Source organism: Phoxinus phoxinus, assembly GCF_949152265.1.
Source record: "Phoxinus phoxinus genome assembly, chromosome: 15".
NCBI classification, from domain to species: domain Eukaryota; kingdom Metazoa; phylum Chordata; class Actinopteri; order Cypriniformes; family Leuciscidae; genus Phoxinus; species Phoxinus phoxinus.
The window spans coordinates 1,024,752-1,039,407 of NC_136890.1; the positions used below are offsets into that span (position 1 = coordinate 1,024,752).

The 14,656-nt window shown below is 40.3% G+C and overlaps 2 protein-coding genes across 2 annotated transcripts in view; both read right to left on the reverse strand.

Moving 5' to 3' along the window:
- The window catches only part of LOC307012005 (acylamino-acid-releasing enzyme-like), a 55,733-nt gene extending 52,782 nt beyond the window's left edge, over positions 1-2,951 (reverse strand). Inside the window, exons 1-2 of the mRNA XM_079638163.1 lie at positions 2,839-2,951; positions 2,466-2,595 (exon numbers count right to left, since the gene is read on the reverse strand). Coding sequence (XP_079494289.1) covers positions 2,466-2,595; positions 2,839-2,907 — 199 coding nt within the window. The 5' untranslated portion in view covers positions 2,908-2,951. The remainder of the gene's footprint in view (positions 1-2,465; positions 2,596-2,838) is intronic.
- Positions 2,952-4,869: 1,918 nt separating this feature from the next.
- bsna (bassoon presynaptic cytomatrix protein a) overlaps positions 4,870-14,656 on the reverse strand; it is a 42,939-nt gene continuing 33,152 nt past the window's right edge. The window contains exons 8-13 of the mRNA XM_079638833.1: positions 13,462-13,555; positions 12,082-12,222; positions 10,493-10,548; positions 10,020-10,144; positions 9,784-9,864; positions 4,870-7,899 (exon numbers count right to left, since the gene is read on the reverse strand). Coding sequence (XP_079494959.1) covers positions 10,508-10,548; positions 12,082-12,222; positions 13,462-13,555 — 276 coding nt within the window. The 3' untranslated portion in view covers positions 4,870-7,899; positions 9,784-9,864; positions 10,020-10,144; positions 10,493-10,507. The remainder of the gene's footprint in view (positions 7,900-9,783; positions 9,865-10,019; positions 10,145-10,492; positions 10,549-12,081; positions 12,223-13,461; positions 13,556-14,656) is intronic.

A 14,656-nucleotide genomic window follows, 5' to 3' on the forward strand; every position in this document is an offset into this window, starting at 1 on the left:
GAGGTTTTCTGTCTTTATAGCTGTTTGATTAAGGCGAGACACGGCAGGCAGAAACATCGCTTTTTTTTCACTGGTCAATTTTGAGATTTTGGGCTATTTGTCTTCAATAACATCTTCTTTCAGACGTGTGGTGAAAAAAAGTCCAAAATACACATTTAGGTCTTTATTTTACTGCACTGTGTCTGTTTGTGTCTGTAGATTTCTCCGAAATTCAACAAAAGTTGGCGTTGTAAATCATCCGCTGCTCCGCGATCTCTGTCTGCACCGTCATCACACACACCGCTGTGAAGCGCTCTCTCTCCTGTACAATGCTGTCGGTCCAAATATGGTAATTTCCTTTTTATCAGCAACCAATCGTGAAAGTAAAATGGGCATTTAACCCTAAAAGCGAAATCTCATTGGCTGATGTCAATTTCTGACGCCGTGATTGGTTCAGATGCATCACGTGACGCGCTCTGACATTCAGATGTGTGTTTTTGACTGTTTTTCTGCTCAGTTGAAGGCCATAAATGCTGTGTTTATAAGTTTTGATGTGATTTAGGTGGTTTGTATTGTTGTTGCTATTGATTTGATGAGATATTGTGTCTGTAAATAGTTGTTTTGTATGAATTTTTACATTACAAATCTTTAAATGCCTTTTTCTCAAAATGAGTTTGTCATTCTCCAGTATAAACATCTCAGCCGATGTACACCAAACTCTCCAGTTATACACTTAGCAGTATTCTTAAGATATGTTCAGAGGGATTTGTTAATAAATCATTCCTGGCCTGATTTATGTGACATTTTAATCAAAAAATATGGCGAAAATAGATTTTTTAAGGCTATGGACAGTATATTTAGATTTCCTAGGTCATGAAAGCATATATCCTGAAAAACCCTCTGAACATCTTGTGTGTAATCAAAATGAAAAAAGAATTTTGCACCTGGATTTATCATATGTTCAGATATGACCAAACTGTAGTCTGTACCCATTGACTTCCATAGTATTTTTTTTTCCTACTATGGAAGTCAATGGGTACAGACTACTGTTTGGTTACTGACATTCTTCAAAATATCTTTCTTTGTGTTCAGCAGAAGAAATAAATTAATACAGGTTTGAAACAACTTGAGGGTGAGTAAATGATGACAGAATTTTAATTTTAAAGTGAACTATCCCTTTAAAAGCCTGATGAACATATTTAAAGGATTAGTTCACTTTAAAAAAAACTTTTGCTGATAGTTTCCTCACCCCGATGTCATCAAGATGTCCATGTCTTTCTTTCTTCAGTGGAAAAGAAATGAAGGTTTTTGATGAACACATTTCTCCATATAATGGACGTCAATGGGCCCCAAACGGGTCAAGGTCCAGATGACAGTGTCAGCGCCGCTTCAACGGGCTTTAAACGACACCAGACGATGAATACGGCTCTTATCTAGCGAACCCATCCTCATTTCACAAATAAATAAAAAAGTTTAAGTTTTATAAGCACAAGCGCTCGCCTTGCTCTGTTCTGTGATGCGCGTTCGTGACGTCACGTGATACGCAGTTACGCTGTAAAGGTCACGCTTCTGTGAAAAGTAAAACATTTCTGTCCTGACGAAAATGTTCTTTTAGGCTTTTTAATATTCCAGCACCAGGACACACACACGAGATGGGCATTTTAACCGATAAACTGACACAAAGACATTTGAATATGTGTGTATGGTCCTCCTTCCGCACATCTGTAAACACTGACTCGTCAAGCGTGACCTTTACAGCGTAACTGCGTATTACGTGACGTCACGAACGCGCATCACAGAACAGAGCAAGGCGAGCGCTTGTGCTTATAAAACTTAAACTTGTTTATTTATGTTTGAAATGACGATGGTTTCGCTAGATAAGAGCCGTATTCATCGTCTGGTGTCGTTTAAAGCCCGTTGAAGCGGCGCTGACACTGTCATCTGGACCTTGACCCGTTTGGGGCCCATTGACGTCCATTATATGGAGAAATGTGTTCATCAAAAACCTTCATTTCTTTTCCACTGAAGAAAGAAAGACATGGACATCTTGATGACATCGGGGTGAGGAAACTATCAGCAAAAGTTTTTTTTAAAGTGAACTAATCCTTTAATACTCAAGCCTTTTCCTTATAAAACAAAAATGACGCATGATAATCAAGTAAACATAAGTCACTCCAGTAAGTGTTCATCTAAAATTATCCTTACGTTTACTTTATAAAAATCAGTAAAGGTTTCATTTTTTACAATTATACTAAAAAGCCTTTAACTTGCTAAAAGTCTGAACTATCAGTCCGGCGACAGAAAGCATGAAGTACAACAGGTTTATCAGCAAAGTTTTGATCGTGTGGAGAATTTAGAGGCCTTAGAAACTGTGATAGACTTTATAATGATGAGGGTCGTTTAATTGTGTGTTAACGGTCGGCTTGACACGTCCGTGATGAAGGTTAGCTGAACAGGTGTGTGTGTTTAATAGTGTGAGTGTGAACCTGTGTAGATGTTGCAGTACTGTCCTCCGTATCGTGACGTCACCACGGGACCCACGTCAGCGCGACACAAGGCGGGGAACCGACACTGATCCCGGTACAGCTGAGCGATCTCTCCCGGCTCCCGGAGCACCTCACACACACACACACACACACACACACACACACACACACACACTCAATGTATGAACCACAGAACATGTGTGTGTTTAAACTGATCGTCTGCTCCCAGCACGTGACGCGGAAGTTGCTCGAATAACCCTGAGCTGTTGTTGAGCGGTTGAGAATGAGCAGTGTGTGTTCTGTTGCGGTGTAAAGAGTGAAATACACATGTAATGATGTTGTTACACATGATATTTGAGTGATTTGTCAGTACCTTTGAGGCCATGATGACAGCGCTGTGTGAAGTGAGTCGCTGAGAGAGGAGAATCCTGCAGATTAACATGGAGCACTGAGGGGGCGGGGCTCCACGCAGCGGGACGAGGCTCTCATTGGTCAGATGGCGCTGAGGGGGCGGAGCTCCACGCAGCTGGACGCGTCTCTGATTGGTCAGATGCGATGATGCAAGTATTAATTATATCAGAAAAGGGACTTTTTTGTTTATATTATTTGGCATTCATTATTAATCTTATTATCACACTTGAATGTTTCATATTAATCAGACACCTCTTTTATCTGTGGTGTTTTTAGAAATATAAAACTATATAAAGCTTCACTTAAGTTTTCACTACTGCAATGTATTCAGGCCCAGTTATACACTGTAAAATTACATAATCAATAAGTTATCACATATACATATATGTATTGTTCTTGGGAAAAAAAAGTATTCATGCCTTAAAATATCTTGAATGTAACCCGACTCCCTTGCCTCATTTAGTATGCGCGGCTCTATGAATATGCAAATGAGCCCTATGGGATTAATATCCTGCCATGATTCAAAACTGAAAATAAAGTTCTGAAAGGTTGAAACTAAGTGTTCGAAAACTCAAAATCTTAAAAAAAAAAGTTTTGCAAGATCGAAAAATAAGATTTACAAGCTTGCAAAATGTAAAAAAAATAATAATATCTCTGCAAACATTATGTTGTTTTTGAGATTTCCTTCTTCAGAACTGCAAAACATTTTTTAAGATCTTGCGCAATTTTTTTCCCAGAGTTTCAAATTTATCAGTGTTCTCCCACTGTATAGTTTGTTTTCCAGATTTGAAACCTTGAAACCCGTGATCTGAAAACGGGTGTGCGAATAGGTGAAAAAAAGTTTTGAAACTCTGAAAACTGAGGTTCGAAAGGGCGAAACTTATTACATTACATTAAATGTGCACTCCTATTGCAGACTATTTTTTCAGAGCTGAGTTTACAACACCCACTTTGCGGAGATACGCGCACACAGTTGCGAGCTTGCGACTCGCGTGATTGTTGGCAGCGATGTCCCGCAGCTCTGCTCTGAAACTCTGAAACTCAGACTGAGCGAAAATGAAGCTTCGCAACCTCGCAACTTAAGAAAAAAGCCTGGAGGGAGGGCCTTTCTGCTCTTGGCCAATGCTTTGCTGTCTGCTGACGTACAGTCCAATCACAAGTCGTATTTACTGGAAAGGTGGCTTCTGCACTGGTTCTTTGCATGCGTCCGGCAGATTGACCGTGACGATTGCTTCTGTACAGAGTGCAAATCCTTCCTCTCATTACCATGATTTACCTTTTTCTAGGATGATTTATCATCTTTTTTTTGTGATTTGTGATCTTGCAAAACTTTTTTTTTTAAGATTTTGAGTTTTCGAACACTTAGTTTCAACCTTTCAGAACTTTATTTTCAGTTTTAAATCATGGCAGGATATTAATCCCATAGAGCCCCGCCTCCACTCACTCACTCACTCAGAGATCCACTGGTGGACGATCACACGTTGATCTGATTGGTTACAAGGTAGTGTGTGACGTCAGAAACACCAGCGATTTCAAACCGTGTGTTTGAGACTGTCTTTGGTTCACTGCAGTTTTAAGCAGAAAATACTCAGCAATGCTGTCGACTTATGAACTTACACATGGTGTGTGTTACAGCAGATTTATAACACCACATACACACATAAACTACATTAACAGCTGGATTTACACCACAGGGCGACTTAAAATGCGGAATATTTTTGGTTTGTCTATTAAATTGGACCACATTTTGACCCAATTAAATAAAGTTAACTGGTTTGTTTGAATGATTTGGATATTTTATTAATTTCCCGATATATTTAAATCAAAATATTGACCATATTTGCATTTGCAAGTATCTCTATGAGTGAATGAGTAAACGTTTATTTTCCAGCATCTTCTATCAGAGTCTCATTAGTTCAGCACAGGTTATCAGATGACATGTGTCTGTCACACGAGTGAAGAGGACAGGTGGATGCAGGTGTTTTTTAAAATCCTCTTTTATTTTTTCCTGATTGTATCGGAGGGTCATTATTACTTTCATCACACAACATGACGTTACATCAAGCCTACTACAGGTACTGAAACAAACACAAAGTTTACAATGGATATATGGATACGCTCGCACACCGTCAATGTAACACTTTATTTTTCGACCACCTTCAAACTGTTGTCTTGTTTTTTCTTATTTTTTTTTTCTAAAATACATGTTGATTTAAATTCCCCGTCCACAAATTACATGGAAGCCATTTTCTCTTTTTGTTTTTTTTAAAAGAGTGTTTTACAATCACAACAAGTATAGACCATAGACCAAAAATGCCTCAATACATTTTTTTTTTTTTTACATTTCCAAACAGTCCACATGAGCCGGTCACATACACAGTGTGATTTATTTGAATATTTATGTGTTTATTTGGTTTCTGTTTATGTCGTGATGCTCCTTTTTTTTAAGACTTAATTTACACAAAACACCAGGTCGTTGTACACTTGCTCTGAACGTTAGTGTGCGGAAGTATAGTACAATTTACATGTTTTACAGATATCTCCATGTGTTTGAGGGTGAGATGGTTGAGCAGCGAAGGATCGGGACGCTAAGTTTTCCTGTCACGTGTTTCTTTCTCCGTGCACTAGTTTACTCCTACAAGAGTAACTGTGTTTCTAACCCAAAGGATCACGACGCACGGATGAGTGAATAAATAAACAGATAATGGCAGGTGATCTGCTTTCCCTGACATACATCACAGTCAAAAGCCCTAATGAATCAAACCCAGGGTGTAAGAATGAATGGCTTTCTTGGTATTGTAATAAGCCCTTATATCTATGCATATAGAATCTCCCCTTGGTGCATTGAGTCTATGCTTTCCTGAGGTGAAAAGGATCAGACGCACGCATGCGCAGTAAAGACAGAATGAAAGCTAACACAGTGGATATTGCAGGCAGTGCTTCTATATATCTGATCATTACTATTATTATACATCATATAACTCTCTCAGGTGCTGCCCCATATCCATTTACATAATATCTATTTGTTTAATAAAATATGATTTATTAAATGTGGCTATATAGTTTTTGAAAAAATAAATATATCCAATATATAAACAAGGCTTTCTGAACACACTATATGAACGCCGTCTGTATGATCGCTCATAACGGGCAGCCCTTCAATAACCCTCCTCATATATTATACTCGTGTTAAAGTATTGCACCAGCTCCGCATCATATATATATATATATATATATATATATATATATATATATATATCTGTCAGTGTATAGCGGCGATCCGTGGACAGTGAGGATGATTGACGTTCATGTTAATCGCTATGGCTAATCGGTTCCGTTCCAACAATGGGAAACATGCCACAAACACGGGAAAGTAAATTTCCATTCAGATTGATTATTTACAGTACAGTTTCTCTTATACAAACAAATCAGCCCCCTAATAATCTGCGAAACTACTATTGGATTCTGTGTTTTAGTTCGTTTCAACACTCGGACAACCCTTTTTTATTCTCAGATGAGAAATTCATTGCATAGAAGGTCTGAAATTTAAAGTCCTCTGACCAAATGTCTCGTGTCTGGTTGTTGGTCAGATTTTTTTTTTTTTTTTTTTGATTGATTGATTGATCGATTGAATGAATACAAATGTAGATGCATACAAACACACATCCAAAATCATTCACACATACCATTAACATATAGCAATAGCAATATTTTTTTTTTTTAGAACATGCAATCTCTACTTGCTTAAAAGATCCAACATTCCACTACACAGCTCCTTTATTTCTCCACCTAGCTTCGTGTTTTTCTTAATTATTACCGTTACTTAATAAAAAATCTTTTAAAAGAAACATGGCTTTGACACCTAATGTGTTACCGTAAGAGACTGGGCATCACTTTTTTAATGACTCAATAGACAGTGATCCTGAACCATACAGATATATTACAGACTCTCCTGACCACTACTGTAAAAACATCGAACAATTGTGCTCTTCGCTGACTGACCACCATCTTCTATTGCTTTTGATCTATTTTAAAACTGATAAAAATAAACTCAACCAAAATATAGTAAAAAAAAAGAAAAGCTGTAAACAAGTGACAATGGTTGTAAAAACAGCAATGAATAAATTAAGAAACTTAATGCAATTATTTAAAAATTTTAAAAATAAACTTTTTCCATATACAAACAATGCGAAAATAAATAAATAAATAAATAAATAGAAATTGTGAATAGAAAAATATCTACAAACATAGTAAGGCGACAATCGAACAACTAAACAAAAAAGATAATGCACAATATTCCAACTCGCCGATACCGTACGATTGTTGTAAAAATACCCCATCTGCTGCCTGAGGACAATTTCTGAACACTTTGGAAAGTATAATGAATAAAAAAGACCTGATCGGCCAGAACCCGCCGCTGTGATCTCTTGTACGCCGCGGTGTCCGCAGTCTCGTGTGTTGGGCTTGTGTCGTCCTCCTCTTACTCTCTCTGCTCGAGTACACACTCGTCGTCATCTCCCGCTGATATCGTGAACAGTGTAAGGTCTTGGATTACATGCACTCCGAGTCCACGTTACACTTGTATAGCACATAGCAATAGAAGGGAAACAAAAAAAGACAAAAACAAACAAACAGGATTTTTTTTTTTCTTCCTCATTCTGGAATGTCGAGTTAAAGGACTTCGCATAGAGAATGTGTGTTACAGTAACCATGTTCATGATTTTCCTTTTTTTTCTTCTTCTTTTAGGAAAAACCTATGAAGTTTTTCTAAGTGTTCAAACATCGCGATTTCTTCGGATCCTGAGAGGGGAGGGAAGAGCGTTTCCCGAGAGAAACGGGGAATCACACTTCTCTGTGAGTGACTGGAGTGGGATCGTGTTTCCAGAGTAACGGCTGTCGGCTCGTCGTGTGCTGATCGCTCCCTTCTGTCTGTCTCTTCCCGAACGCTGTTCTGTCGGCACAGATGGGAACATCTTTGGCCATGCGGTTCGGATGGAACACAGATACTGAATTCCCAAATAATCTGAAGAACACAAAGACGCCATTACAATCCAATGACAGACATTTTTAACGTCAAATGTGAAAATAATGACTATTTTCAAGCTGGTTTCCCCAGCCATCTCTCCATCAGACTCACATCAGTAGTTGAGATTGAGAGTGAATGATCATTTTTGGGTCAGCAAACCCTAATACATCCATGCCCTGAGTGGCCTTTTATTGTGGACAGCCTTAGGCACACCTGTGCAATAATCCTGCTGTGTAATCAGGTCAGCTAACCCTAATACATCCATGCCCATATGAGTGGCATGTACACTTCTGCTACACTTCCAGTCTGTAAACTGCACATGTTAGAGCAGGCCCGGTTCTAGAACCAAATCACTGAGGGTGCTTCTGAAAATAGTGAGGGTGCTTACATAAACGTAGGGTCATCCACATTTTTTTAGTCTAGGGGGAGGTTCACCCAAATTTCATATTGTACCGTTTTTTGTATTCATGAAAATAGAAAAATTTCAAAGTGGCTTGTTTGGTGCATATTTTTCCATGTAGCGCCATGTAGCTCTCTCAGTCTCGGCCCCCCAGCGCCAGCAGATGGGTCTGACCCAACAAAAATCGTTTGATAATGCGCGCAGCGCGCGTACACGCTCAGAAACAGTGCATCATGTCAGAACAGAACGCCAATGAAATGTTAACTCGGCAAAGCTTTAAAACACGAGCAAATAATGAACTTTTGTGATTGCGAATAAGTGCAGTGTCCTGTGAGTAACTCTACCACTGTGAAGTAGCCTATAGTCACTGACATGAAGCTGACTAGCTCAAAGGTTTCACGTTGCCTGCCTAGCAACTAAATATTCTTTTAAAGCTTCACACCAACTGCAGAAACGCTAGGCATTTTATTTAAAAAAATGGTAACACTTTATAATGAGGTTAATTTTGTTAGCGTAAACTAATTTCCTGAGCGGGACGCACACACGCAAACAAAGTGGGCAATTAAAGAGACATCTTCACCTATGCGTATCGCGAAAGGACACAACCAATCAAATGCATTAAACATGAAAGCAGAATTAAATAATTTCTGATTTGAAAAATCGTGTTAATGGATTTATTTTGTGTATTAGCCTATATGTATGAGTGTGAATCCGTCTGTGTTTCTATTGTCGGCAAAATCTCGTTTACATGTGTGCTATTAATAATTTCATCTGAGGGTGCTTTCACTTTTGTTTGAGGGTGCTTAGCACCCTCAAGCACCCCCGTAGAACCGGGCCTGTGTTAGAGTGGTCTTTTATAGTGGACAGCCTAAGGCACACCTGTGCAATAATCCTGCTGTGTAACCCGCATCTTGATATGCACACCTGTGAGGTGGAGGATTATCTCGCAAAGGAGAAGTGCTCACTAACACAGATTTAGACAGATTTGTGAACAATATTTGAGAGAAATAGGCCTTTTGTGTACATCGAAAAAGTCTTATATCTTTGAGTTCAGCTCATGAAAAATGGGGGCAAAAACAAAAGTGTTGCGTTTATAATTTAGTTCAGTGTATATTAGACAATAGTTAGACAACTAGATTAGACAACTCACTAAACATAGTGTCGGCCCAGATCCGGCCCACATCCAGGCCGTGTGGAATCCATGTGTTGTCCCAAAAATGATAATTCACTCTCAATCTCAATTATGTCTGGGCTCTCAGCCAATAGCATTCAGCTATATTAAAACGGCCTTTAAAGAGGAATACACCTCTCTATACTGCTGAGCTGGCAAACACAGGTCTGGGCATCCAGGCCTCATCTGCAATGCCTTCTCGACCCAACGCTTCTCGATCAATAAACCGCTCCCCATTGTCACCAATCCATCTCTCCAACCCCTGGATGAAGACTGTCCTTTCAAAACTTCACATTTTAAAGCTACTCACAGGCTTTCAGAGCGAGTAGTGTTGTCTCCGTTGAATTATGACCTTGAGTTGGTAGAGTCCTGTGATTCCAGTCCTGGTTGGCTTAAAAAACAAACCACAAAAAAATATAAAATCTATAAAATGTTTTTATACTAAACTTTGCAATATCACCAACCATTTCTAACCATACCGAACATGATACCACACAGACCTAATATAATATGCATATCATACTTATCATAATGTTTTTTCCTTACCAGAACAACCAGATAGCTTCTCTCCCTCTCACTTTCTTGTGTTGTCTTCTCTTTAAATTAAAACATTATAGCGAAACTTCATAGGTTTTTCCAGTGCAAAAATGTCCTCTGTCGTTGTAGACACCCTGAAATAACACAGAAAAATAAATAATAATAATCACTGTAAAGCTGAAAATATGCCACCTTATTATAATGCACTGTATTCAATCTCTCTGACCCCACTGTAATTGATCATTCTTTATAATTTGTCAAAGTTTAGTTATTATATGAAGCTAATCACATTCTGGAAATATTATTGATTACCTAATATGGCACTATCTCATTTCTAAATTTGATATCACTTACTGATTAGTTAAGCTTGTTTCCATATTAGTTAGTAGTAGCTGAAGTTTTAATCTAGTTCTTCTCATTAGTCCTGCATTACTTTCTGCATAGTTACTTATTAATGACGGACCATAAAGTGTGACACCCACCTATACTGTACTTCCTCACCACAAGGAGGAGAACTTCTTGCCAAACCCAGAGATGGCTGTGCCAGTCACAGAAAAAAAATGGAAATAAAAGGACAAAACCAAGAGATTAATATCGAATGAAAAATATTTCAGAAAAAACATTGATTAATAAGACTCTTTGACTGGCCCATGCATTACTCAAACTAGGCCTTTAACCCCTTATATTGGCATAGGCCACAGCCATTACATATTTAAAACAGTAATATCCTATCCTATACTAAACCTAAACTAATCTTGACATCATTTGAAAGCTTACAATCTCTAGTTTACATATTTGGTGACTGATTTTCAAAATAACTGACAGTGTTCATCCTCCTAAGGCGTGTTCAGACCTTTATTTTGAAATAGTGATGAACATGAAAAATCATGAAAGAATGGTAGAAACCTCAGTTTGTTTTCATGCCAAGAGTTCAAAAGATAGCATCCATTCAATTATTTTAGAAAAAAAGCTCTGAAAATGTTTTAAATATAAAGAAAACAATAATAGATTCAGCATTAGTGATGTGGCGGCGAGCTATAATGCACATACGTGATCTTTTTGTGTTTCTTAGAGGTTGAATTCATTTCTAAATCTGCCAAACTTCCAACACTACTTCTGAATAGGATGTCTACTTCATAAATTGTATAAAAATTGTAAAAATAATGGTTCAGACTCAAACCACATATGGAAATGGGGGCCCTTATATGGGCAGTGATGTCCACTAGTGGAGAAGTGTGGTACTGCGCCCAAACTAAATCTATTAGATTTAGCTTATTATTATTACAGAAAGCCTTGTTGAGAGCTTATTTTTTTGAGATATCAACCTAAAATTTGAAACACAACTTGTTCATTTTTTTTCATTTTTAGAGTCCTCCAGGTTTTGAAAATATATATTTTATATAAAATATGAATAATAAAATTTTTAACATTGTACATTTTCATAAACTCAAACTTCTATAACTTTTTTTTCTGTTTAACTTCCTTAATTTATTTCACTTCTACAAAAATCTGCCAAATGTATCATCTATACCAATCTTACATCTATATTCCAAAGCATTCTTGAATTAAAACCATTTAAGTTCGAAATGTGCATTTTCATGTGTATTAAAAAAAGGGTGGTGCCGCTTAAGGGGTTAAAGGACTCGTTCACTTCAGAATTAAAGTTTTCCTTTGTGAGGAACACACTCCAGGATGTTCTCCATATAGTGTCTTCAATGGTCCGGCGGGTCGAAGGTCCAGATGTGAGTTTCAGCTTCAAAGTCTCTCACGATCCAGCCGAGGAATAAGAGTCTCATCTAGACACACCAGCGGCCATTGAGACTTTGAAGCTGCTCTGAAACTCACATCTGGACCTTCGACCCGTTGGAGCATTGAAGTCACTATATGGAGAACATCCTGGAGTGTGTTCCTCAAACACCTTCATTTCTTTTCCACTGAAGAAAGAAACACATGAACATCTTGGATGACGTGCGGGAGAGTAAATTATCAGGACATTATAATTCTGAAGTGAACTACTCCTTTAATAGTAATGGACTAAAATTACTGTTTCCATCTTGGAAACTCTGCTCACCTTCTCCTAATTTTCCAGCCTGTTCTGCAGCTCCTCCGGGCAGAATTTTAGACATAATGCTGTCTCCATCTACACCCATCTGACCCGTCGGACCCGCGGCGGCACTGCCGATCCCCCCGGGCCGTAGAGGAGCCTTGGAGCCTAGAGAATCATGGGAACATCGTCACCAGACACATATATCCTACTTCATATGGACACGGGTGGAACATCTAGGCAGTAATCCAAGATAATGTAATGATCAGACAGCGACTACTCATTAAAGGGTTAGATCAGCCAGAAGTGTAAACTCTGTCAGTAATGACTCTTCCTCATGTTGTTCCCCGTTAGACTTTCCTTTATCTCCGGGGAGGGGGAGCTGGAGCTGGAGCTGGGGAGGTGGAACCGGGGAGGGGGAGCCGGGGAGGTGGAGCTGGGGAGGTGGAGCCGGGGAGGTGGAGCCGGGGAGGGGGAGCCGGGGAGGGGGAGCTGGGGAGGTGGAGCTGGGGAGGTGGAGCCGGGGAGGGGGAGCCGGGGAGGGGGAGCCGGGGAGGGGGAGCTGGAGCTGGGGAGGTGGAGCCTGGGAGGGGGAGGTGGAGCTGGGGACGTGGAGCTGGGGAGGTGGAGCCGGGGAGGGGGAGCTGGGGAGGTGGAGCCGGGGAGGGGGAGCCGGGGAGGGGGAGCCGGGGAGGTGGAGCCGGGGAGGTGAAGCCGGGGAGGGGGAGGTGGAGCTGGGGAGGTGGAGCCGGGGAGGGGGAGCCGGGGAGGTGGAGCCGGGGAGGTGGAGGTGGAGCCGGGGAGGGGGAGCCGGGGAGGGGGAGGTGGAGCTGGGGAGGTGGAGCCGGGGAGGGGGAGCCGGGGAGGGGGAGCTGGGGAGGTGGAGCCGCGGAGGTTGAGCTGGGGAGGTGGAGCCGGGGAGGGGGAGCCGCGGAGGTTGAGCTGGGGAGCTGGAGCTGGGAAGGTGGAGCTGGGGAGGTGGAGCTGGGGAGGGGGAGCCGGGGAGGGGGAGCCGGGGAGGTGGAGCCGGGAGGTTGAGCTGGAACTGGGGAGGGGGAGTGGGAGCCGGGGAGGGGGAGCTGGGGAGGTGGAGCTGGGGAGGGGGAGCTGGGGAGGTGGAGCTGGGGAGGGGGAGTGGGAGCCGGGGAGGGGGAGCTGGGGAGGTGGAGCTGGGGAGGGGGAGTGGGAGCCACTTATAGGTTCTTTCTCACTGATATTAAATTCATCATACTTGTATATCCCTGGTATTTAGTGAGAGCACTGAGCAGCACGGCTAACATTTGGTTAAATTACCACACACTAAATCCACAGTAAATAAATAAAAGACAACCATGGTATGCATATAAAAATGCTGTCCTTTGATTGAGATTTAAGTGAATCCAAGCCATGTTTTTTGAGCACAATTACCTATCCCGGTAAGTGGAGGTTGAGCTATTTTGGCAGGCTGGCCGGGGACGGCTTTAGCTCCGATAGCAGTGGCAGGGGTCGGCTCGGGTTTAATCTATTGGAGACAAGAGACACATGTTCATAAAATACACCGATTCATTTCATATATTAAAACTACTGCTTATATTGTAATTTAAAGTTCAGTTCCATTGATATGGTGTAATTATATTTTATTTTTGAAAGAAGAATAAATTCATATTTAATGTGAAATTAAACAAAATCAATATTATGATTTAACCTTGATGTATGTAAACTTTTAAAAGTGCTGTTTAAAAGAAAACTATAACTCACTCTTTCAATCTATAACTTAAGCAGGCACTAAAGAAAGGGGAGTTTTGTAACAGAGCAGAGTATAGAACAGAGATGGTGAATACAGGCATACATTCCAAGCATATAGACAGAAGATTATGTAACTATGTAAATAGTAGAATGGCATTAGAAGAAAAATTTGCACTTCCTAGGGGTGAAAATTGGCAGTGCTTGCAAGGCAGCAACAGAATAGTCTTAAAGTTTCAGGAAAGCCTTTTAGGTCTTTGACGTTATGCACAGAGCATGTGTCTTGTTTTTAGTTGGCTGCACAGAAGCATTGACACACATAATGCAGTGAAAAATTAGCGCTGAAAAGGCATGGACGGTTATTTTTGCAGCTGCATATTGCATATGGATTTGTACAATTTATGGGACAAGGTTATTTAAATGAATATCGCAAGGTGATTTACTAAGGTTTGCGCTTGTCAATGTACTGGTGTTTGCGCCATTATTTGCCGCCCCACAAAAAACACTTCTTCAATCAGACGCTACCTGGTATATTGCATTGGTCATTATGTAAATGATCTGACTGCGTCTGTGCTCTTTAATTTGCGCGTCATCAGTAGATCATGCGCAGAACTTTCCACTCCCATAGGCGCTGTTTTGGAATTGCGCTCTCATGCTAATTTGCACTGTTTAGTAAATCTGCCCCTTAAAATTATTTTAGCAAAACCCACGGTCTTTGGTGATTCATAAATATGCAATATGCAGCCGCAAAAAATAACTGTCCATGCCTTTTCAGCACTAATTTTTCACTGCGTGTCTTTAGTAACTCCTGACAGTATTTGTTTTTTAACGCCAAAAGTGGATTTGCTCTGGCATAAGCTGTTAAATTCAATCTGGCCCA